Genomic DNA, 23,309 nt, shown 5'->3' with positions numbered 1-23,309 from the left:
TGCTTAATTAAAAGTCTGCACAGTGACTGTGGTAACTTCATTTTGCTGATTTAGTATTCACACGTATCTCCTTACTTTGTAAAGCCAGTTGGTGGGTGAAATTCTCTCACTGTTGCCTATCTGCCAGGGTTCCCACAAAATCACTGCCAGTAGTAAATTGAAAATTTCTTTATAGCCAAGTAATCTCAAAAGCCAAGTCATAAATACATCTTTTCCAAACTTTTTTGCAGTAAAAATTCTTTAAATTGGGATACAGCTGCATTTTAATACATTTGTTGCAGCGTGGGATAAGACTTGCAAAAGTGCATGGGGCACTTAAAGGCCAGGAAGGCGTTCTGCTGGGTGGGTGGAGCTCAGACCCCCGGCTGCAAATGGTTTCTCTCACCAGCCCGCCAAGGCTACAGTTCTTCCTCTTCTGCCATTTCCATGGCAGCCCTGATGTGATAAACCCAGCTGTATCACTTCATTAGAGAAGCAGCGGAAGGAAAAGCTGGCCGAGAGATGGGGGAGGCTTAGGCACAGTTTCTCTCTAATTACCGTACCTCTTGAGTAAAAATGCAGATTATTGGCAGAGCAAGTTGCATTTGGAAAAAATGTGTCATTTGGCCCAGGCCCTTAGGTTTACCCTTCCGCAGATCTCACTTTACATTTTAAGTAAAGAACCAAAACGTCTCCAGTGGTGAACTTGTGTGCAGCATGCAGTCCGCACTGGTCCAGAGGAGTGCTGGTGGAATGAACCCTGGGAGATCTGGTCCCCCGCCCCGCAGGGAGGGATTACTGCTGCGCTGCAGCCTAATCGCATCTGCTCAGGAAAATGGCCAATTGACAATGCTTGGCTCACAGGAGTCTGGTGGGAAAATTACTAGCCTTGGGTTATTTCTGATTTGGGTTATATACAGAAACCTTTCTTATTTTAGTTACAGAAATCAGATTCCAAGTGGTGGAAAAATGTATTTAGCTCTGTGGTCGTGCAGTTGTTATTTAGTCTGATTTAATGTTGATAAATTAGAGTAAATTGTTTGCCCAGATGAGTTGAATAAATTCTGCCAGAGCTTATACCTTATTCTGGTTTCATATTAAGTCCTTAATATGTATCTCTGTTTCAGTGGCAGTCCTATTAGAGTAAGCCCTAGAAAAAGCTTGGTGGCTCTACCCCCTGCTCTTGTGTTAGTCAATGGAATTAAATCATTTAACACTCTCTGAGGAGAGTTCAAAGGAGCCCTTAGGGAGAATCTGGTCCTAAGATGTCCATAAACCACTAAGATGTCTGGAGAGCTACCTTCCTTTTAATGGTTTTAATTTAACCACTCTAGAATTATTTCATTTAATCCACTTCCCCTATCTCGCTTCTCCACCCTCACAAATCCCCAAAGCCCTGGGAGTTTTTGGAGTATTTCCTTCCCACAGATACGCAATACAAGTATAAAATGGAGAGAGAAATGCAAACCCTTGGGAAAGGTCATGCCCATACTTTTCTCCCCTTACATCTTGACTCCCTAACAATTTCTGGTGTGTGGGGTCTTTAACATGGGCCCTCCCTCCTACTCATCAGTGCATCCCCAGGGCCAAGTGTTACTCTCCAAAGACTCAGTGTGTATTGAACTGATGAATGAAGGTGTGCTTGAAGAACCAGGCAACTCATTCAGTGTCTTTGTTCCCCCAGGAGGACTGGAATGAAATTGACCCCATTAAAAAGAAAGACCTTCATCACAGCAATGGAGAAGAGAAAGCACAAAGCATGGAGACCCTCCCTCCAGGTACTGCCAGGGGCCAGGAAGCCATCTGGCTTTGAGCATGTTATTGGGAGTGGACTGAGCGTGGCTCTTGGAGCAGATGATCTGTGGGGAGAGGCTGGATTCCATAGGTCAGCAGGAGGCACCGCCCTAGAGCACTGCTTTGCCGATTTCCATTGGACCCATTAGTGGGTGGTCAAGTTAAAACTTTAATGGGAGGTGACCAAAATGTGTTGAAAGAGAAAATAAAAATAGAAGAAGTAGAAAGTACATTTTAGTATGTATTAGTTCATGAAATATTTTTAATAGACTTTATTTTTTAGGGCAGTTTTAGCTTCAGAACAAAACTGAAGGGAAGGTACAGAGAATTCCTGTATACTTCCTGCACCCCCACCCCCAACACACATACAACCTCCTCCATTGTCAGTATCCCCCAACAGAGTGGTACGTTTGTTACAATGCATGAACCTGCATTGACACATTATCATCACACAGAGTCTGTGGTTGACATTAGGGTTCGTTCTCGATGTTACACATTCTGTGGGTTTGGACAAATGCACAATGGCGTTTACCCACCATTGTAGTATCATACAGAGTCATTTCACTGCCTGAAGAGTCATCAATGCTCTACCTCTTCATCCTTTCCTTCCCACCCCAGCCCCTGGCAACCAGTGATCCTTTTGTTGCCTCTGATGTTTTGCTTTTCTAGAGTGTCATGCAGTTGGAATCATAGGGTATGTCAGCTTTTCAGATTGACTTCTTTCACTGAGTAATATATATTTATTTTAATATATTAATATAGTATATTAATATTTAATATACATTTAAGATTCCTCCATGTCTTTCATGGCTGGATAGCTCATTTCTTAATGAATTAATAATATTCCATTGTCTGGGTGTATTAGTTTGTTTATTCACCTAGTGAAGGACATCTTGGTTCCTTCCAGGTTTTGGCAATTATGCTTAAAGCTACTGTAAGTATCTATGTACCCATTTTCAAGTAGACATAAGTTTTCATCTCATTTGGGTAAATACCAAAGGTATGATTGCTGGATCATATGGTAAGAGTATGCTGAGTTTTGTAAGAAACTGCTGAGTTGTCTTCCACAGCGGCTGTTGCATTTTCCATTCCCACCACAGTGGGTGAGGGTTCCTGTTGCTCTGCATCCTCGCCAGCTTTTGGTGTTGCCAGTATTCTGGATTTAGGCCACTCTAATAAGTGTGGAGTAGTGTTTCACTTTTGTTTTTATTTTCAATTCTCTAATGACATATGATGTTGAGCGTCTTTTCATAGGCTTATTTATCATCTGTGTATTTTCTTTTCTGAGGTGTTCAGACCTTTTGCACATTTTTAATCCAGTGGTTCATTTTCTTATTATTGAGTTTTAAGAGTATATATTTAGGATAATCGTCCTTTATCAGATATGGATTTTGTAAATGTTTCTCCTAGTCTGTGGCCTATCTTCTCATAGTCTCAAGACACTATCTGGATAGTGTCCTAGAAGATTTTAATTGATTAAAATCTGGCTTATCAATTATTTCCTTCATTGTCATGCCTTTGGTGTTTTCTCTAAAAAGTCTTCACCATGACGAAAAGATCACCTAGATTTTCTTCTATGTTATCTTCTATGAGTTTTATACTTTGGTATATTTACTTAAATTTATTTGAGACAGAGTCTCACTCTGTTGCCCAGGCTGGAATGCAGTGGTGCAATCTCAGCTCATTGCAACCTCTGCCTCCCAGGTTCAAGTGATTCTCCTGTTTCAGCCTCCCAGTAGCTGGGATTACAGGCATGCACCACCACACCCAGCTAATTTTTGTGTTTTTAGTGGAGATGGGATTTTGCCATGTTGTCCAGGCTGGTCTCAAACTCCTGACCTCAGGTGATCTGCCCGCCTCAGCCTCCCAAAGTGCTGGAATTACAGGCGTGAGCCACCGTGCCTGGCCTACTTTGGTGTTTTACATTTAGGTCTGTGATTCATTTTGAGTTAATTTTGTGAAAGGTGTAAGAGCTGTGTCTAAGTTCTTTTTTTTTTTTTTTTTTTGCATGTGAATGTGCAGGTCTTCCAGAAACATTTGCTTCAAGAGACTCTCTTCTCTCCGCTTTATTGCCTTTGCTCCTTTATCAGAGATTAGTGGGCAATATTCATATGGTTCTATATTGGGGCTCTTTATTTGCTTCCATTGATCTATTTGTCTGTTATTTTGCCACTACCACACTGTCTTGATTATCATGACTCCATGTAAAGTCTTGAAGCCGAGTAGTGTTAGTCACCTTTGTTTTCTTTCAAGGTAGTTTTGGCCGTTCCAGATCTTTTGCTGTTCCATATACATTTATAAATTTTAGAATCAGTTTGTTAAGATCTACAAAACAACTTGCTGGGATTTTGGCACAAATTGCATTGAATCTATAGATCAAGTTGAGATTAACTGACATTTTGACAATATTGTCTTACTCCCCATGAATGTCAAATATTTTTTCATTTAATTCTTCTGATACCTTTTATCTGAGTTTTGTAGTTTTCCTCATATAGAATTTATACATATTTTGTCAGATTTGTACCTAAGTTTTTCATTTTGGGTGTTTCTAATGTAAATGGTCTTGTGATTTTCACTTCACATTCCACTCGTTTGTTGCTGGTATATAGGAAAGCAGTTGACTTTTGTATATTGACTTCACATCTTATAACCTTGCTATAATTGTTTATTAGTCCCAGGAAAATTTTGTTCATTGTTTCAGGTTTTCTGCATAGACAGTCATGTGATCTATGAACAAAGAGAGTTTTATTTATTTTCTTCCAATCTTTATACTTTTTTTTTTTTTTTTTTTTGGTCTTATTTCATTAGCTAGGACTTCCAGTACAATGTTGAAGAAGAGTGATGAGGGGTCATCTTTGCCTTGTTCCTGATTTTAGTGGGAAAGTTTCCAATTTTTCACCATTAAGTCTGATGTTAGCTGCAGGATTTTTGTAGATATTCTTTATCAAGTTGAGGAAGTTCTCATATATTCCTAGTTTGAGAATTTGTAACATGAATGGGTGTTGGATTTTTTCAAGTGCTTTTTTTTTTTGCATCTATTGATATGATCATGTGACTTTTCTTCCTTAGCCAGTGGATATGATGGATTACGTTAATGGGTTTTCATTTGTTGAGCCAGTCTTGCATAACTGGCATAAATCCTACTTGATCATGGTGTGTAATTCTTTTTATACATTGCTGAATTTGATTTGCTTTATTTTGTTGAGCATTCCTGCATATGGTTGTATGAGAGCTGCTACTAATCAGTACCCTTCATTGCTTTCTTCTTCTTCTTCTTTTTTTTTTTTTAGAGACAAGGTTTCACCATGTTGGCCAGGCTGGTCTTGAACTCCTGACCCCAGGTGATCTGACTGCCTCAGGTCCTCCCAAAGTGCTGGGATTACAGGCGTGAGCCACCACACCCAGCCATACCTTTCTTTTCTTAAATATCTTTGTCTGGTTTTTGGTATTAGTGTAATGCTGGCCTCATAGAATGAGTTAGGAAGTATTTCTTCTGCTTCTCTCTTCTGGAAGAGATTGTAGAGAATTGGTATAATTTCTTTCTTTAAATGTTGGTCAGAATTCATCAGTGAACACACCTGGGCCTGGTGCTTTCTCTTTGGGAAGGTTATTAATTATTGATTCAATTTCTTTAATAGATATGACCTATTCAAATTGTGTATTCTCATGTGAATTTTGGCAGAGTATGTCTTTGGAGGAAGTGGCCCGGTTCATCCAGCTTATTGAATTTATGGGCATAGAGTTGTTCATATTATTCCTTATTGTCCTTTTCATATCAATGGGTTCTATAGTGATATCCCCACCTTCACTTCTGATATTGGTAAAGTGTGCCTTTTTTCTTTTTCACTTAGCCTGCTTCAAAGTTCATTGATTTTATTGATATTTTGAGAGAACCAGCTTTTGGTTTTATTGTTGTTTTTTTTTTTCTATTGATTTTCTGTTTTCAATTGTATTGGTTTCTGTAATAATTTATTTATTATGTCTTCTACTTAACTTTGGATTTAACTTTCTCCTTTTCTAGTTTTAAAAGTAGAATCTTAGATGATTGCTTTTAGATCTTATTTTCTAATATATGCATTCAATACTATAAATATCCTTGCAAGCACTGCTTTTGCTGTATCTCACAAATTTTGGTAAGTTCTGTTTTCATTTTTATTTAGCTTGGAAATTTAAAAAAAAAAAAATTCTTGAGATTTCTTCTTTGACCCCTGTGTCATTTAGAAGTGCGTTGTTTAGTCTCCACATACTCTGGGATTTCCCAGCTAGCTGTCTTTCTGTTATTGAATCTAGTTTAATTGTATTGTGTGCTGAGAGCACATAGTCTGATTTCTGTTCTTTTCAATTTGTTAAGGTATGCTTTATGGCCCAGAATGTGGTCTCTTTTGGTGAATATTCCTTATGAGTTTGAGGAGAATGTGTGTTCTGTTGTTTTTGACTGAATTAGTCTGTAGATGTCAATTATATCTAGTTGATTGATGGTGTTGTTGAGTTCAACTCTGTCCTTACTGAGCTTCCTCTTGCAGGATCTGCCCATTTTTGACAGAGGACTATTGAGGGCTCAAACTATAACAGTGAGTTCATTTATTTCTCCTTGCAGTTCTATCAGTTTTACCTCATATATTTTATGCTCTTTTAGGCACATACACATTAAGGATTGTTGTATCTTTTGGAAAATAAACTTTAAAAAAATCATTGTGTAATCCTCTCTTGATCCCTTAAAAATGCCCATGATCTAAAGTGTACATTGTCAGAAATTAATATAGCTATTCTTTCTTTCTTTTGATTAGTGTTAGCATGATAGATCTAACCTTTCTTGGTAAAGGCCATTCTTTATCATTTTACTTTTGATCTATGTGTGTTGTTTTATTTGCAGTGGATTTGTTGTAGACAACATATAATTGGGACTTATTTTTTGTTTCTCACTGACAGTCTTGGTATTTTCTTTGGTGTATTTAGACCATTGATGTATAAAGTGATTGTTGATATATTTAAATTCATATTTACTATATTTGCTGTTTTTTATTTGTTGCCCTTATTCTATGTTTGTACTTTCGCCTTTCACACTTTTTCTGCCTTTTGTCATTTTAATTAAGCTTTCTGTATAATCCCGTTTTCTCTCCCTTCTCAGCATATCTGTTATACGTCTTTAAAAAAAATTAGTTTGTCTTCTTTCAGATAACACTATACTGTTTCACAGGTAGTGCAAGTATCTTATAATAGCAAAGTATTCTTGATTCCTCCCTCCCATCCCTTATATCATTGCTGTAATTCATTTTACTTACACATAAGCATAGGTATATAATATATAAAAGAATACACGATAGAATATATTGTTGCTATTATTATTTCAAACAACCCATTATATGTTCAATTAAGAATAAGAAAAATAGGCGAGGAGCAGTGGCTCATGCCTGTAACCCCAGCACTTTGGGAGGCCAAGGCAGGCGGATCACCTGAGGTCAGGAGTTCGAGACCAGCCTGGCCAACATGGTGAAACCCCGTCTCTCCAAAAAATACAAAAATTAGCCAAGCGTGGTGGTGCATGCCTGTAATTCCAGCTACCTGGGAGGCCGAGGCAGGAGAATCGCTGGAACCTGGGAGGCGGAGGCTGCAGTGAGCCGAGATTGTACCACTGCTTTGCAGCCTGGATGACAGAGCAAGACTCCAAATCAAAAAAAAAGGAAAAGTTTTTATTTTACCTTCACTTATTCCTTTTTTGATGCATCCTTTCTTCGTGTAGATCCAGGTTTCTGATCTATGTTATTTTCCTATGTTTAAAGAGCTGCTTTTAACATTTTTTGCAAGGCAGGTCTACTAACAACAAATTCCCTCAACTTGTGTTTGAGGAAGTTTCGATCCCGCCTTCATTTTTGAAGATCAATCTTAAATGGTACAGAATTCTAGGTGGTGATATAAACAGGAGGCAGGGAAATACTGGGTAGGAGAGGGTGGTCCCTGGCGAGGGCCACACCCTCAAGCCTGGAATGGTGGAGGGAGGGGGGCCCAAAGTGAGAACATGCATTTCTGTTTTCCTGCCTGAATGTTGCCTTTTCCAAAACCACCCTGGCTCGCCCCATCCCCCATCCTGTACCCATAAAAACCCCAGGTCCTACCCGCAGAGCAACAGAGAAGGAGAGAAGAAACAGCCGGATGTTGGAGAGAATCAGCTTGATTTCTGACAGACAGCTTGACAGCGGGACTTTGGAGAAGAGTTTGGCCGGGGACAGCAGGACTCCAAGGGAAGACCACCTTCCTACTCCATCCCCTTTCTAGCTTCCCATCCCACTGAGAGCCACCTCCAGCACTCAATAAAGTCCTCCACATCCACCATCCTTCAATTTGTTTGCACAACCTGATTCTTCCTGGACACTAGGACAAGAATTCGGGTACCAAGAGGGTGGATGCAAAAGGCTGTCACCCTGACCCCGCACTGATCTAACAGTTAAGTCATCTGTGGACAGCAAATCAAAGAGCACACTGTAACATATGTCCTATGGGGTGCCAGGGGTCACAGGTACCCCCACCCAGATGCTGCTGGGGGGCTGCACAGAGTTCTACTTCTGCCAATGCCCAAAAGCACTCATCTCAGCCCCTGCACCCACTCACCTGCGTGCTACCCCTCCCATGAGGGGCTGAGAGCTGTGGGCTGAGTCCTGTGAAGGGGTCAAGGGAACTATCCCTTAGACCACCCCCGACACACATATATATTGAAATGCTCACTTAGGAATTACATGCATATTGACATATGGATCTGTTGATACATTCTAAATGTTACTCTATTTCTTGTCTCATTCATCATACTTTGGGGAAGAATCTGGAATTTGGATAAAGTGTACCACCCAAGTGGCAGTCCCAGCTGGAAGTCATGGAATGCGGACAAGAACAACAACCTGGGAGCACAGGATCAGGGTTCAGAACAAGGATAATGACCAGGAGCTCTAGGCTCAGCTGTGTCACCAGTCCTGTGGCCTTAGAATATTTAGGGAGCATTTGGGTTTTATTTTCCTCATCTGTAAAATTTAGATTTGTTCATGCTCTAAAACTCTTCGATTCTATTAACTCTGTCTTCCTATTTCCCTTTAACCTCTATTCTCAGATTAGAATCAACAATTTTATTTTCTTTTAGGTGCTGTAAAATTATATCTCTATAGTTCCCCCCACCCTCATACCACATTTCAGGTCTACTGTGGATGAGTTTTTGCCCATAAACTCTTGTGACCCTTGCTTCTATTTCAGCGTCATGCTTTCTACTTGGAACCACTGAACTTTTTTTTTAGCGTTGGTTTTTAAAATATTATCTTCAAATAGAGTATGTGTATTAGTCAATATTTTGTATTTTGAAAATACATCTGATAGAGAAGAATCTCATTTTTTCCCCTTGGTGTGGAAAAACCTCTGGATTGAAAAATAAGTTTCTCCCTGTAATTGTCCCTGAATCTGACCAGCCAGCCAGCTGGCAGAAGGACCGGCAAAGGAGTGGGGGGCCAGTAGAGGAGCAGGCGCCAGTAGAGGAGTGGGGCCATTAGAAGGAACAGGGGTGGCTGTAGGGGCTGGAAGGCCAAGGTCTGCCTCTGAGGACAGCTGTTGATGAGGTTCTTGTTGGACATCTCTCACTCTTTGGTCAACGTGGCCTTTTGGAGCAGATTTTCTCTATGCCTTTATGAGACCTTAGTGTCATTCTTGTATTCCTCAGTAACCTTGTGTAAGGGCCTGAGGCTTAGGAGAGACGTGGGTAGGGAGAGAGTTCAGAAAGGAGAGTCCTGAGGCCATTGGGATTCTCCTTGAGGCCCCTCCCCATCCCGGTCCTGGGCTGTGTCTTCATCCCAGCCACCCCCCCGCGATGTGTTGCTGGTTCAGTTTTCCCAGACAGTGGATTTCTCAGAACAGAAGTTGCTGATGTTCACGTAAAGATGAATGAAACGGGAATGATGAAATGTGTTAAGAGAACTTAAATCCAGGGTGTGAATTGCCACCGATCCTAACAGAGACGTTTTAGCTTTTCTACTTCCCACCTGCCGGAAGAAAGATGAGATGAACCACTTGTGTTATTTGTTCAGCATTGCTGCAGCATCAGAGAGAAATATTGCCCGACCCTTTGTTTTTCTAGGTGACTTAATGGGTTCTAGCGTTGTGCATTTATCTTTTTTAATTGTGATAAAAGATGCATAATGCTAAAGTTGCCAGTTTAAGTGTTTTTAAGCATACACGTCCGTTTTCTTTAAGCGCATTCACAGTGTTGTGCAGTCATCACCACCATCCATCTTTAGAGCTGTTTTCATCTTGCAAAATGGAAACTACCTGTGCAATTCCAATGTCCCACTCCTGCCTCCCGCAGGCCCTGGTATTCCTGTTTCTATGAATTTGGTTCCTCTGGGTCCCTCATATGAGTGCAGCCTTACAGTACTTGTCCTTTATCTCTGGCTTGTTTACTTAGCATAATTCCTCCAGGTTCACCCATGTTGTAGGTCAGAATTCCCTTCCTGGTCTCTGTGAACCATGTGCCCTGAGATACACGTTGTCTGGGGTGGAACCGTGTGACACTTGTAGGGAGCGAAATCTACATAGGTCTCCATGAGCCAGGCTTGAGGCCAGTGATCTACACAGTGTTGTCATAAGGAAAATAAGCGGCTGTCAGTGTCTTCAGGGAAGCATCTTTTAAAAAGCAAGCAATATGTGTATTGTAGATTTTAGAAATTCAAATAAGCAAAAATAAGAAAATTATATTCATAATTCTACCATCCAGAAATAACCACCATTCCTCTCCCACCACATGTGCCTCCATACTTGCCCTGGACGCATACCCAGGTCTTGTGCTGCCCCCATCGCTGAGACGAAGGAGTCTCCTCTGCATGGGACGTGCCGAGACCCAGGCACTTGAAGCCTCAGGCCCTGCACGCAGTTTCTTAGAGTTGGCTCCTGGGACCAAATGCTCCTGAAGCATTTGGCCTCTCTGACAACAGGTCCTGAGTTTTATCCCACATTCAAAGTTCAGTCTTTCCATGAATTTCTATGAAAATTCAGGTCATCCACAAGGTGACTAACATTTCAGTAGATTTGGGGGACTTGCTGAGACGCTTCTCCACACATGCCCATCTGTCTTTCAGAGCCCCTCATGGGCTTTGGCTCCCTGATCAGGGGACCACCCTCCTCTCTCTTCTCTCCTGAAATGGGGCCTTTTCCTACGGGCAGTCCCCTACCATCTGCTTACAGCTACATTTTTACAAATACAGCACCGTGGTGTACCATCTCCGCTTGGGCGATATATCGGGAACTCCTTTTCATGTCCGTAAACATCTCCTATAGCATTTTAATGGCGGCAATATCTCCACGGCCGTCGGCTCATTGAACTTATTTTTTGTTATGGGACACAAAGAGGGGCTCCAGCCAGTATCCTGAGAGGTCAATCTTTGTATGTCCATGATTATTTTCTTGAAATGAATTCCTAAAAGTGAAATTGCAGGGTCAATGGCAATGCATGCATTTTTTTAATATTAGTTGCCATTTTGTCTTCCATGGGGGGCCTATTTTCTTACTCTAGCCAACATTGAAGAACAAGTCTTCCATTGTCTTTCTCCCGTTCCAACAAGCAAGAAAGTGGAGACCAAGGGCTGAGATCAGTAACCAGAAATGTAATGGAGCTGTTTGAAAATAGTTATCTTGGGGCCGGGCGCGGTGGCTCAAGCCTGTAATCCCAGCACTTTGGGAGGCCGAGACGGGCGGATCACGAGGTCAGGAGATCGAGACCATCCTGGCTAACATGGTGAAACCCCGTCTCTACTAAAAATACAAAAAACTAGCCGGGCGACCTGGCGGGCGCCTGTAGTCCCAGCTACTCGGGAGGCTGAGGCAGGAGAATGGCGTGAACCCGGGAGGCGGAGCTTGCAGTGAGCTGAGATCTGGCCACTGCACTCCAGCCTGGGCGACAGAGCAAGACTCCGTCTCAAAAAAAAAAAAAAAAAAAAAAAAAAAAAGAAAATAGTTATCTTAAGCTTTATTAGTCGAAATACAATGTCCAGAAGCAGTCACATGACATCCAGTGTTCTCTGGGCTGCCACCCCATAGCTGAAGTGTTTTGGTCTCTTCAGAGCACAGAGTGTTCAGGGATGATGATCAACTGGTTAGTCCGGCTAACAGTGACTTGGATTTTGAGGAAGCGGAAGCAGTGTCCGATGAGGAACACGTGCAGTAGCTGTGGATGTTTTTACAGAAGGGCTTCCGAGGGGAAGTGGGAGCGTGGTGCCCCAGTATTTGAAAGGCTACCATATAAAAAAGGTCGATGACTTTTTTCTCTTTTTATGTGAGAATTCTGTTTTTTGTATTTGAGCAGAAGTTAGAGGGAAGCTTTTTTTTGTCTCTGTTGTTTTGAGACAGGGTCTCACCAACCCAGGCTGGAGTGCAGTGCTGCAATCGTAGCTCACTGCAGCCTCGAACTCCTGGGCTTAAGCAGCCCTCCTGCTTCAGCCTTCCACATAGCTAGGACTACAGTTATGTGCCACCATGCCAGACAAATTTTTAAATGTTTCTGCAGAGACAGCATCTCGCTGTGTTCTCCAGGCTGATCTCGAACTGCTGAGCCCAAGTGATCCCCCGTCCTCAGCCTTCCAGAGTGCTGGGGTCATAGGCATGAGCCACTGTGCCTGTCCAGGAAGCAGTGTTTGTTTTCATCTGAGGAAGCCCCCACCAACAGTTCTTGCTGTGCAGTGAAACAGCTGCCTTTTGAAACGGGAGGCTCCCCGTACTCAGCACCTCTTAAGCTGTGGCTGGACACTGGGGACTGTAATGGAGAAATTTTCACACCTGGAGAGACGATGTCCACAGTTCCTTCTGAATCCAACAACAGGTGGTGCCAGGGTTTCAGAGACAGGAACACATGCTCTCAAAGTCAGAGACTCAGTCACTCCAGGGTGGAGACAGGACTGGCACTGCCACCTGAAAGGGGGCTGGGCAGCTGGGAACTGCACAGGCATGCAGGGTTGCTTTTTGGTGTTTCACTTCAATTTCCCCCACTTAAAAGTGAGTTGTTGGGTGCAGTGGAGGGAACACAGATTGGGCATAATTAGGAGTTTGAGTCGTGGTTCTATCATCTTACAGCTGTGATATGTTGGATAAGTTTAACTTCTGTGCCTTAGTTTCCTAACTTGTAAAGCAGAAGCCATCATATTTGACATAGTTATGGTATGGTGTGGACAAGGTCCTGTGTGAAGTAGCAGACCAAGTAGTCACTGGTTAACAGATGCTCTCTTTCTCTCCTTCTGTCTTTTTCATCTGTTGGCTGGGATTCTGGGCAGTAGACTCACTTTGATATTATTTCTGATATTTAAGATGAAAAAGAAGTTTGGACCGGGCGCGGTGGCTCAAGCCTATAATCCCAGCACTTTGGGAGGCCAAGATGGGCGGATCACGAGGTCAGGAGATCGAGACCATCCTGGCTAACATGGTGAAACCCCATCTCTACTAAAAAATACAAAAAAAAAAAAAAAAAAACTAGCCGGGCGAGATGGCGGGCACCTGTAGTCCCAGCTACTCGGGAGGCTGAGGCAGGAGAATGCTGTAAACCCAGGAGGCAGAGCTTGCAGTGAGCTGAGATCTGGCCACTACACTCCAGCCTGAGCAACAGAGCGAGACTCCGTCTCAAAAAAAAAAAAGAAGAAGATTGGTCAAAACCATGTGCAATAGGCTAAATTTATTATGGTTAGGTACTACAACATATAAGGGAAAATGAAGAATTTTCATTTCAGGTTTGGAGAAGGGATACATGGTGGTTCGTACATGAAGATTTACTGCACTTCATCAATTTGATACTGTTTTGTAGTATAGTTTTAGTTGTTTTGATAGCACAGATAATTTTAAACAAATGAAAACTGTTTCCTCTATAACATCTGATATTTTCTTAGGTTTTCTTTTAAATAACTTGTTATCACTTCTTTGGATTTCCTGATTTTTTTATCTTTAATCATGGATGTGTGGGATTCCTTATTTCAAGAGATAGTTTCTCACAGGTGAAGACAATTTCCTGTGATACCAGATATCCATTGACAAATACTAAAGCATAATTTATGGGCCTTTGTAATTGAAATGGATCTATTTGTTTGTAATCCTGGCCTAGCCCTCGTCTTTTCTTTCATGGTGTAGCATTATGACCTTCTAGAGGAAGAATATTAGGATTTTTTTTTCCTTTTAAGCACAGTAAAATTACATTCAATTTGAGATCAAGCAAGAGGTTAAAATAAATCTGAGAGCCTTGTCCTTTGATATTAAATACATTCTGTTTTCCTTCCTTGGCTGCTTTCCCAGCAGTTGCTCTGTTTTACGTAGGGTAGCTTTACATTTGTTTAAGCTGTCTTTCCTGGGGAGGATTTGAATGAAGAGTTGCAGTACAACACTGAATACCTGTACAGAATCCTGAAGCCTCCTGTAGCCTGAATCCACTGAGACTCTCAGTTTCCTGCACGGTGGGACCTGCATCCAGGAAGATCCCTCCCCTCCCCTTGTACACCTGCGGGTGGTAGATGACAGCTCTTTGCCCAGGAACATATGTCAGAACGTTATGATCTGCTGCTGAAGGACATCGCAACTGAGAGTCCTCTAGAGACCGCATCTGTGCATGTGCCTGTGCGTGAGCCTCTGTGTACTGGGGTGTGCACATGCCTGTCTGTGCTGGGGTTTGCATGTGCCTCTGTGTGCTTGGGTCTTCATGTGCTTTGTGATGTTAATTCTTTGAAGGGTCAGTTTAATAGGTTTCTATCTTTTTTTTTTTTTTTTTTCAAATATGAGGTTTAGTAAAAACAAAAATATTAAGAAAGAAGTGGCATTGTTTGGAATGGTAGCATTATTTTAAACCAATATTTATTTGAACAAGTCATCCAAATGCAAGTCGTCCCCTGATGATAAAAGCGTCTTTTTCAAAAAGTTCACTTGAGGATTGGTTATTAGGATCCCAGAATGAACTGTCCCATGGAAATGGTGTCCTGAGTGACACTTAGGACCCCTGTCTGGCTGTGTCTCAGGCCACAGCCAGGTCCTAGAGTGTCAGCCACAGAGCTGATGCTGGCGGGGCCCCGAGCACCCCTCCCAGGGCCTCAGTGCCTGTGCTCGGTCGGCCTCCACTCCCAGGCACCATGGACCGTGCAGTTACAGTCGCCAGCCACTCTCTGCTCGAGGGATGCCATGCTGCTCTCCAGCCTCGATAAGATAGGGAGAAAAGTTCCCAAAACGAAACCAGGAGAAAACAGATTCTGAAAAGGTAACTGTAACTCAGAGGCTGGTGGATGGGTTACAGGAGGTAGAAGAAACTCTGTACCCAAGGAAGTACCAAAGCGCAAAACCTTGTGCCGTGAACGGTAGCAGGTGTGATGAAGAGTACCAGCGGGGAGGCATGCCACCTAAGTCAAAGATAAGGAAGAAAAAAAAGAAAAAATTGCTAGGCCTGAAGTCTGTGTAACCCAGGGAGCAGTGGCTGGGTAGTGGCTGAGTCAGGACAGTGGGCAGGGATGTGTCCTGCAGAATGGACCGGCAGACAGAAGTGGCAGGAATTTCTCCTCCAACACCAGCCTTAGGACCCCGTTCTCCTGCACGAGTCCAGAGCCAGGACTTGTCAGGCCACCGTAGGTCTGCTCTGTCTGTCCAGGTCCTGGCCCTTCTCTCCCAGAGGCAGAACAATTAACCTGGGCTCATCCCCTCTGACTGTGTACATTGTTTTTCATGGCTACAGGGATAAGAAGGGAAGGCCTTAGGGCCGTCATTCCAAAGGTAGTGGGCAAGGAATCTCGCTTCCTCTTGCCGTTAGCCCAGCCCTTCAAATGGAGTAGCCTCCATTTGCTATCAGACATCAGATGCAGCTGCAAGGTGGCCAGGAGAGGAGGGACACTCTCCCCACAGTGCCACAGGCCTCTGGGAACAGTGTCAGAACAAGTTGCAGGAACACCTATAGGGCTTAGCAGGATGTTCATTTTCATTACTGAAGTGCACTGCCTAGCAGCTTCCGGGCTGGGCCCCCCTCCACCATGGGGAGCAGAGAGAGCTGTGGCAGCCAATTCCAGTGCGTGCAGAGGGGTCAGTGTTGGAGATGACAAGCATAGGCCTGTGAACACGAGGGGAGGAGAGAGAGCTAGAAGAGCATCCCAGCTACGCAGTGAGAGGAAGCGGAGCCTGCCCGTTCCCATTGGGCCTCCATCTTCTCTGTCCAGACTTGATCTCCAAACTGAAAAGGGTACAGCAAACAAGGTTAGAAGGATATTGAAGCCTGAGTCAGGTGGAGAGTGACAGGACTCATTTTAAATGGCTTTCAGTGAATGTGTCTCCAAGTCCAGACCAAGGTCAAGACAGAGAGGGCACAGCCAGAACCCGAGAGGTGGCTCTAATTTCTGGGGAGTGACTTGGGAGTCATTGAGGTGCCGGCAGAGTAGGAACAAACACCATTGTCTCTGTGTTTGTTCCTGTGTTCAGCGGCAATTAGATGTGGTTAAACTTGAGCTCTAGCCTCAGTGGAATTTCGAGTTATTAGACAGAAGAGTGGAAGCACTTACAAGGCCCCCTGGCAAGAGGGTTTTAGAAAAGCTGTGGTTGGGATGGAGCTCTGTGTGAGCGGGCAGGAAGAGGCTTGCAGAAAGAGGAGAAAGAAATGAGAGAGGGTGCAGAGAGGCAGCGACTGGGGACCCCAGGGAGTGCTCCTGGAGGAGGTAGCCACATTGAGAGGCAGCTCAGCCGGCAGGAGGGGTAGACACAACATCACAGTGGCCCCATCTTATCTGTAAGTATGCACAGCGTCGGTGGTGCGGGCGTGGCTGAGAAGAGCAGGTTTAGTAAGGGTTCCCAGGTAAAACTTCTGGGGTTGCAGACGGGACTGACAAAACAGTAATGCAGTGTTAGCCAGGTTAGTGGAAGCAGGACAGCCTTCCTGAGAGGTGCTGTGCCTGCCCCGCCACAGATTCCACGGTGGCTCCTCCTGGAGGAGGAGGAAATGCTGGGGAGGCACTGCTGGCCACGCAGGCCGGAGGTGAGCAGAGACCTGGACGTGGGTTTGGGGCTTGCAGGGGCTGGGCTGGCTTGGAGGTGACATGCCATTTGGCTGGGGACACATCCTCAGATAGGGGCAGGGCCTTCATGAGCAGGGGCAGATGTGCACTGGGCTGTACACACTTGCACCGGGGTACTCAGCCACCTCGCTTTCGTCTCCCGTCTGAGCATCCTTTGTTCCACAGCCAGAGGCACATTCCTAGAGTGTGAAGTGGATCAGCACTCATTTGCTCCAAATATCCTGTGTGCTCTAGAATGTGAAGAGTAAGGTTTGAGTACTTCAGCCCGGGCTAGAGGATTTGCAGCCACTGGGCACAGGGCCCCCTCACCTCCCACCTGCCATCCCTCCCTACTGGGTCTCCCTGTCTCCAGGTGTCTTCCGTTACATCCCGCCTGCATCTGGCAGGCTCCTGCTCACACTTCGAGACCCAGGCCCAGTGCCCCTTCTCCGGGGCTTTCTTGGAACCTTGACTTTGGTTATGGAGCTATCCCATCTCCTCCGCACTATTGGATGGTGGGTCTTTCCAGTGAGGCGTTTGTTAATTTCTGTACATTTGCTCGGGCTTGGCATTTTCACTGTACTGGGCTGTTCTGTTCAACTTGGGGAAATAGAGGGTGGTGGACTGTTTTTCTCCAAAATTAAGACCCAAAATAAAACCTCTGTCTTTTTAGGTCACCCATACATTCCTCAGGACAGCAAGTGCGAGACATCCCTTTAGTATTCTTCTAACCCTAGGATTGAGAGAGGGTGGGTCTGGATCTCGCCAGGAGATGAGAAGATACAGCTCCACCCGGGGACACAGGCTCCTGCGTTCTCGCCCCGTCCAGCACACAGGCTGCTGTCAGCAGGCAGGTCCCGCTTCTCTTCACACCATCCCCACTGAGCAGGAGAAGTTCGGCATCTGTGTGGGAGCCCCCAGAGGCTTTGTGGCCCTCAGTAGCCCTCTGGGTGATGCAGGGAGCAGGAGAAAATGGCAAAAGAAGGTGCCCATGACATGCACAGGTGAGGGGCAGAGGGCTGGTGCTTCCTGTCTCTGCACAGTCCTGGGGTTTCTCAGACCCAGTACCGCCAAGGAATGTTAAAAACAGCTTAAGTGGAAAACGTAAGGACCTAACTGATCATGATATGACTGATAGTAAAACTAATTTTCTCTTAGAGTAGGCCCCTGACATTTCCATTTTGGAAAGTGGGCTATGTCCAGACTATTCCTCTTTCAAGCGCTAACAACCCCTGGCTTCAGAGCAAGCCTCTCTTCCTCCCCACTCCACCTGACATGGGACCTGTCTCAGATCTCCCCCTGCCTGAAACAAGCAGAGAGTGACGTTGAGTTATTATTTCCAGGTGTTTCTTGGGAGCAGCAGATGGAAATGGAAGGATACAAGTGTAAACGTAGGTGAAATCATCCACTGGCCCCATCTTCTGTCTTCTCACAGCACTGTGGGGAGGGCGAGAGGTACTCGTGGGTGAGGCAGGGCAGGAATTCAGTGCATCCGCAGGTCCGCACCCCTGCTCACCTAGGCAGAGCCCACAGGAACCCCGAGAAGAAGGCAGGGATTCCCTCTATGCTTCCTGCTCACCTCCCGGGGTCAGTTGCAGAGTGGGACACCCCTCATGGGTGTCACAGAGCGCCTGGTGGCTGGGTGGTTCCCAGCAGTGCTTTCTGGGTAAGGGCATAGGGGGTTACATCAGAGAGGCCGGGGCATTCTGTTTGTCATCATTTCTGCCTGTAACTCTCAGTGAATTTATATCAGAGTTAGTAGTGTAGGACTTTTGCTGTGGTCATCTCATTTAGTTGTTATAACAACCCCAGAAGTGGAATATTATTTCCATTTTATACAGACCAGAGTGTCAGAGGGAGTCAGTGAGCCAGGCTCACCCTCATGCTTGGATTTTGTGCTGTGTGTTTGCGCGCGTGCGTATGTGCGTGTTTGGCTCCTCCTCTGCTCAAGTCCTTGAATCCTAATCGGTGACACAGCATTGGCCTGGACCCCCGTTGGCCAGCTCCGCACCCTCTGTTCCCCCGTGCTCCAGCCAGGGATCTGACTGATAGGGTAGGCAGACTCGGAAGGGCTGACAGGCTTTGCGGTGGAACACATTTAAAAAATGCCTGCAAATGAGCAAAAGAGGCGTAGGAGTGAGCGTCCGGCGCACGACCACAGCATGTCTCAGATGCGGCTGGATCGGCACGCAGCTATGAGATGTGTAAGAACTAACACGAAGCTGTGTTCCTCCCAGTCACACGCAGGATTGGATTCCTTTTCACGGTCAGCCTCCGGTACCTTCGACCCAGGACGCGACCCCTCAGTAGTAAAGCCATTGACAGGTGCTTGTGGGCTGTGCATGTGGAATGCTGGGGTGTCGCGGGCAGACGCTAATCTGTGAGCGTGAGGAGCTCCGTTTCAGCCCTGGGTGGGAAGGGGAGCCTGGAGCAAATATGAGGAGTGGTGCGGGCAGGACAGGCAGCCCCAGGAGAATACGCAGATGGCAGGGGCCAGGACCAGCACCCCAGGAGAAACGCAGAAGGTGCGCAAGTCAGGACAGCAGGCCCAGGAGAATACGAGGAGTGGCATGGGGCAGGAGCAGGCAGCCAGGAGAACTACAAGCGAGTGGTGTGTGCAGGAACCAGCAGCCGCAGGAGAAGACGAGGAGTGGTGCGGGGCAGGACAGATGCCAGGAGAATACGAAGAGTGGTGCGCAGGACAGCAGGCCTAGGAAATATGAGGAGTGGCAGGGGCAAGGACCAGGCACCCAGGAGAAATTAAAGCGAGGATTGGTGGCGGCCAGGACACGCAGCCCAGGAGATATGTGAGGAGTGGGCGCGGGGGCAGGAACGGGCAGCAAGCCAGGAGAATTCGAAGAGTCGGTGCGGGCAGACAGGCAGCCCAGGAGAATATGAGGAGTTGGCAGGGCAGGACGCAGCAGCCCAGGAGAATGCCGAGAGTGGTGCGGGCAGGGAACAGCAGCGCGCAGGAGAATGTGAGGAGGGCCGGCCGGGCAGGACCAGCAGTCCAGGAGAATAGCGAGTAGTGGTGTTGGCGGGAGGCAGCAGGCGCCAGAGAATCACGAGGAGTGGGCAGGGGCAGGAACAGCAGGCCCAGGAGAATACGAGGAGTGTGTGTCGCAGGACAGGCACCAGGAGAATACAAGGGTGGGCAGGCCAGCGACGCAAGCCGCAGGAGATACAAGGCAGTTGGTGCAGGCAGGACAGCAGGGCCCAGGAGAAACCGAGGAGTTGTGTGTGACAGGACAAGGGGCAAGCCCAGGAGAAATAGAAAAACAAGGGGTGGCAGGGGCCAGGACAGGTCAAGGCCCCAGGAGAATACAAGGAGTTAGTGCAGGCCAAGGACAGCAGCCAGGAGAATATGAGAAGTAGTGTGTGCAGGACAGCAGCCCAGGACAGCGAGACCCTTGTGGGCGGAGTGCTTCTCAAAGGACATGGCCATGCATGTGGGGAGCAGGGCAGTCTGTGGGACTGCCTGAGGGTTTGGCTGGGACTAGTGCAGTCCTCATTCCAGCTCAGGTAGGTCGGCATGGGGTTGCAGACAGGTGACTTGTTCTGTCTGCAGAATAATCAGCTGTAAGCTTCTCATTTTCACCAAATCAGGAGTTTCAAGGCTGGTAAGGTCAAACAATTCCTTCTTTGGTTTCAAAGATCACATCTAAGAGAAATTTATCTTCTGGAAAGAAATTTCATCAAAAATATTTTCATAACCTTATTTAATAAGCAAACTGTTTTCACAGCCCTTCTTAGGGTAATGCTGTCTTTCTTTTCTCATGTTATTTAAATACCTTTCTCATGTTATTTAAATGTATGTTTTATTTTCCTGTCATCTTGGGTGATGAAGCTAGTTTCTGCCTCCTCATGTAGAATGTTATATCTTTGAAGTATTTTCCATCAGCTGCTTCTGCTTAGCCAAGTCCATTTTCCCGAGATTCTCATATATTTTTATTTTCTAAAGCTCTTTAATTTCCAGAACTATTTTAAAGATTTTTAAAGCGATGGTAAAAGCACAAGATGATGTACGGATGTCATATTTTTAGGAAAGTGATATATTCAGACGTTTTGCTGGTTGTTTTGTGGCCGTTTCTCTCTAACCTCTAACTCATAACCCCACTCTCTACCTCTCACCGCGTCCCTGTCTGCTTGGGGCTGGGCTGGGGCGCATGTGCTCTCTACAAATCTTGTTCTCCATGGATTTTCCTGCCTTTGCCTCCAGGAGTGGCTTCAACCTAGCAATTCTATATAGTACAGAAATAACCAATTTTAGTAATGGTTCTTTAGCTTAGCGTTTTTCAAATTATGGGTTGTGACCCATTATTAGGTGGTGAAGCCAGTTTCGAGAGATACCTAAAGCAAAAATAGATGTGTTCATCACATATAGTGAGGGCAGGTTTGGCATTGTGAGACTTTTGTGTCAGTTGGGTGTGTATGTTTGCATTGTGACACCTGGGTCACAGTGTTAAATGTATGTCATTGTCAAGCAAACTTGAAAGCCCCTGTAGTATTCCAGTACTGCTAAGCTTTTATGAAAGAAATACTCTTGGTAGTCTGTCTCTAGTAAAACGGCGGTGTGTCTCGGGGAGTTTGCCGCAAGGCAAGGCAGAGCCCACACCAGGGTCCTGTTGAAGATGCTCCTGTGTCAAAGGAAGGGGGTGTGGCAGGGTACCGCTAAGTAGGCTCATGTAGTCTTTGGGTACTGAAGAAAGATACTATTTTTCTGAGGTTTTAAGGGCTTCTCCTAGTTCATTTTTTACTCATGATTCATATCTCAGCACAAATATTCCTTCTGCAGGGAAACCACCCCTGGTTTCCCAGTCTAGATAAGATTCCTCCGTTAGATGCTTCATTTCTCACCCTCAGAGCACTTAGTTCAGTTTTTATTGATACATTTATTCGTACGGTCATTTGATTCTTTTTTTTTGAGACGGAGTCTTGCACTGTCGCCTGGGCTGGAGTGCAGTGGCGCGATCTGGGCTCACTGCAACCTCCGCCTCTCAGGTTCAAGCGATTCTCCTGCCTCAGCCTCCCGAGTAGCTGGGATTACAGGTGCCTGCCACCGTGTCCGGCTAATTTTTTGTATTTTTAGTAGAGACAGGGTTTCACCATGTTGGCCAGGCTGGTCTCGAATGCCTGACCTCGTGATCCACCCGCCTCAGCCTCCTAAAGTGCTGAGATTACAGGCATGAACCACCACACCCAGCCTAGTACAATCATTTGATTCTTGTCTGTCTCCTTCCATCTCCTAGAACATGAAGTCCACAGCATGGGTCACGGGCCTGTGTGTACTGATTCTCCCTGCAGGATCTAGCATGACACCTCACGTGGAGTCACCTGGCATGCACCGCAGGCCAGGGTCTGAGCCACCCTGTGACTGATTGGCATTAGATGTCTTGCAAACCCTGTGCTGTGATGGTCTAATTCCAGAAGTGCGGTGGGGATGCACAAAAAGATGTTTGGGTGGAAATGGGATGGAAGCTTCAGGAGCTCTGCAGAGGCCTTGTCCCATGGCCACTGCTCTCCTTGCACACAGGTCCACACCAACCAGAGTCCTCAGACCTTGCTGTCCCCAGCACACCGGTGAGAAGCAAGTAGGCTGTAAGAGTTACATGGTAGGTTGAAACCTCTCTCAGGTGGCGGTCTCTTCTCTGGCTGTGCATGGGACTCCGTCATGGTTCTTTATTCCATAGTTCAAAGTTCCGTGGTGCAGGGTATACAGGACATTAAACACGTTTGTTAGAACCAGCTCATTGGAATTCTGCCGTAGGTGCTGCTGGTTTCGATTTTAACAAAGGCTTCAAAGCCTCTTTTGTATTAGTCTGTGAAAGGATAAACTCACTGGCGAGGAGTCGAAGTTGCTCGTTCTTGAGCACAGGTGGGTGTTATTTTTCTTCTCATCCTTGAAAATATATGAGGGTGAAGGCAGTGTTTTTAGGATAGGCTTTGCATGGAACACATGTTTCCAGTAAAACGTTTTGGAAACACTTTATTTGAGGCATAAGAAAATGCTGACACCTTGGCCGGCTCCACAGGCAGCTGTTTATTGGGGCCGTGGTATCATTGCTGTAGCCAAGCTCGTGGGTTTTGGAACTGATTTTCTGTTAGAGAGGCCAGGCTTCTGTGACCCCCCTAAGCATCATTTCCACGGCAACCAGCTGTGATGAGATGGGGGTTCTGACCTCGCAGGACAGTTGCAACAAGAAGCAGATGAGCTTTTAGATAGAAAATTTACTCTTCTGTCTTGAACAAATTACATGTAACTGATTCTCAGTTTCCTCATCTCTGAAATAGAGAAAGGAACACAGTGGTCCTTCAATTGTGTAATGAGGGATTTCTGTTGGGAAAGTAGATACGGAGGTACACATGCTATTATCATACCGTGTTTTCAGGGTCAGCTGCATGATCCAAGAGTTGACATGCTGCAGAAGAGCTGTCTCCCCCTTGCTTCCCTGTTCCGTGTAGCTGCCAGCAGCCCTGCCTTCCCCTCTCCAATGTTGGCTCTGACGGCCAGGCTCTTGCGTG

General features: G+C 45.5%; 1 protein-coding gene across 1 annotated transcript in view; it reads left to right on the top strand.

Moving 5' to 3' along the window:
* The first annotated feature begins 1,640 nt into the window (after positions 1 to 1,640).
* Positions 1,641 to 23,309, top strand: part of GALNT2 (polypeptide N-acetylgalactosaminyltransferase 2) — a 104,524-nt gene continuing 82,855 nt past the window's right edge. Inside the window, exon 1 of the mRNA XM_017885590.1 lies at positions 1,641 to 1,757. Coding sequence (XP_017741079.1) covers positions 1,739 to 1,757 — 19 coding nt within the window. The 5' untranslated portion in view covers positions 1,641 to 1,738. The remainder of the gene's footprint in view (positions 1,758 to 23,309) is intronic.

Source organism: Rhinopithecus bieti, unplaced genomic scaffold (genome assembly GCF_001698545.2).
Source record: "Rhinopithecus bieti isolate Rb0 unplaced genomic scaffold, ASM169854v2 scaffold_14839, whole genome shotgun sequence".
NCBI classification, from domain to species: Eukaryota; Metazoa; Chordata; class Mammalia; order Primates; family Cercopithecidae; genus Rhinopithecus; species Rhinopithecus bieti.
The sequence above is the reverse complement of the archived record's forward strand: the minus strand, read 5'-3'. Positions and strand labels throughout refer to the sequence as shown.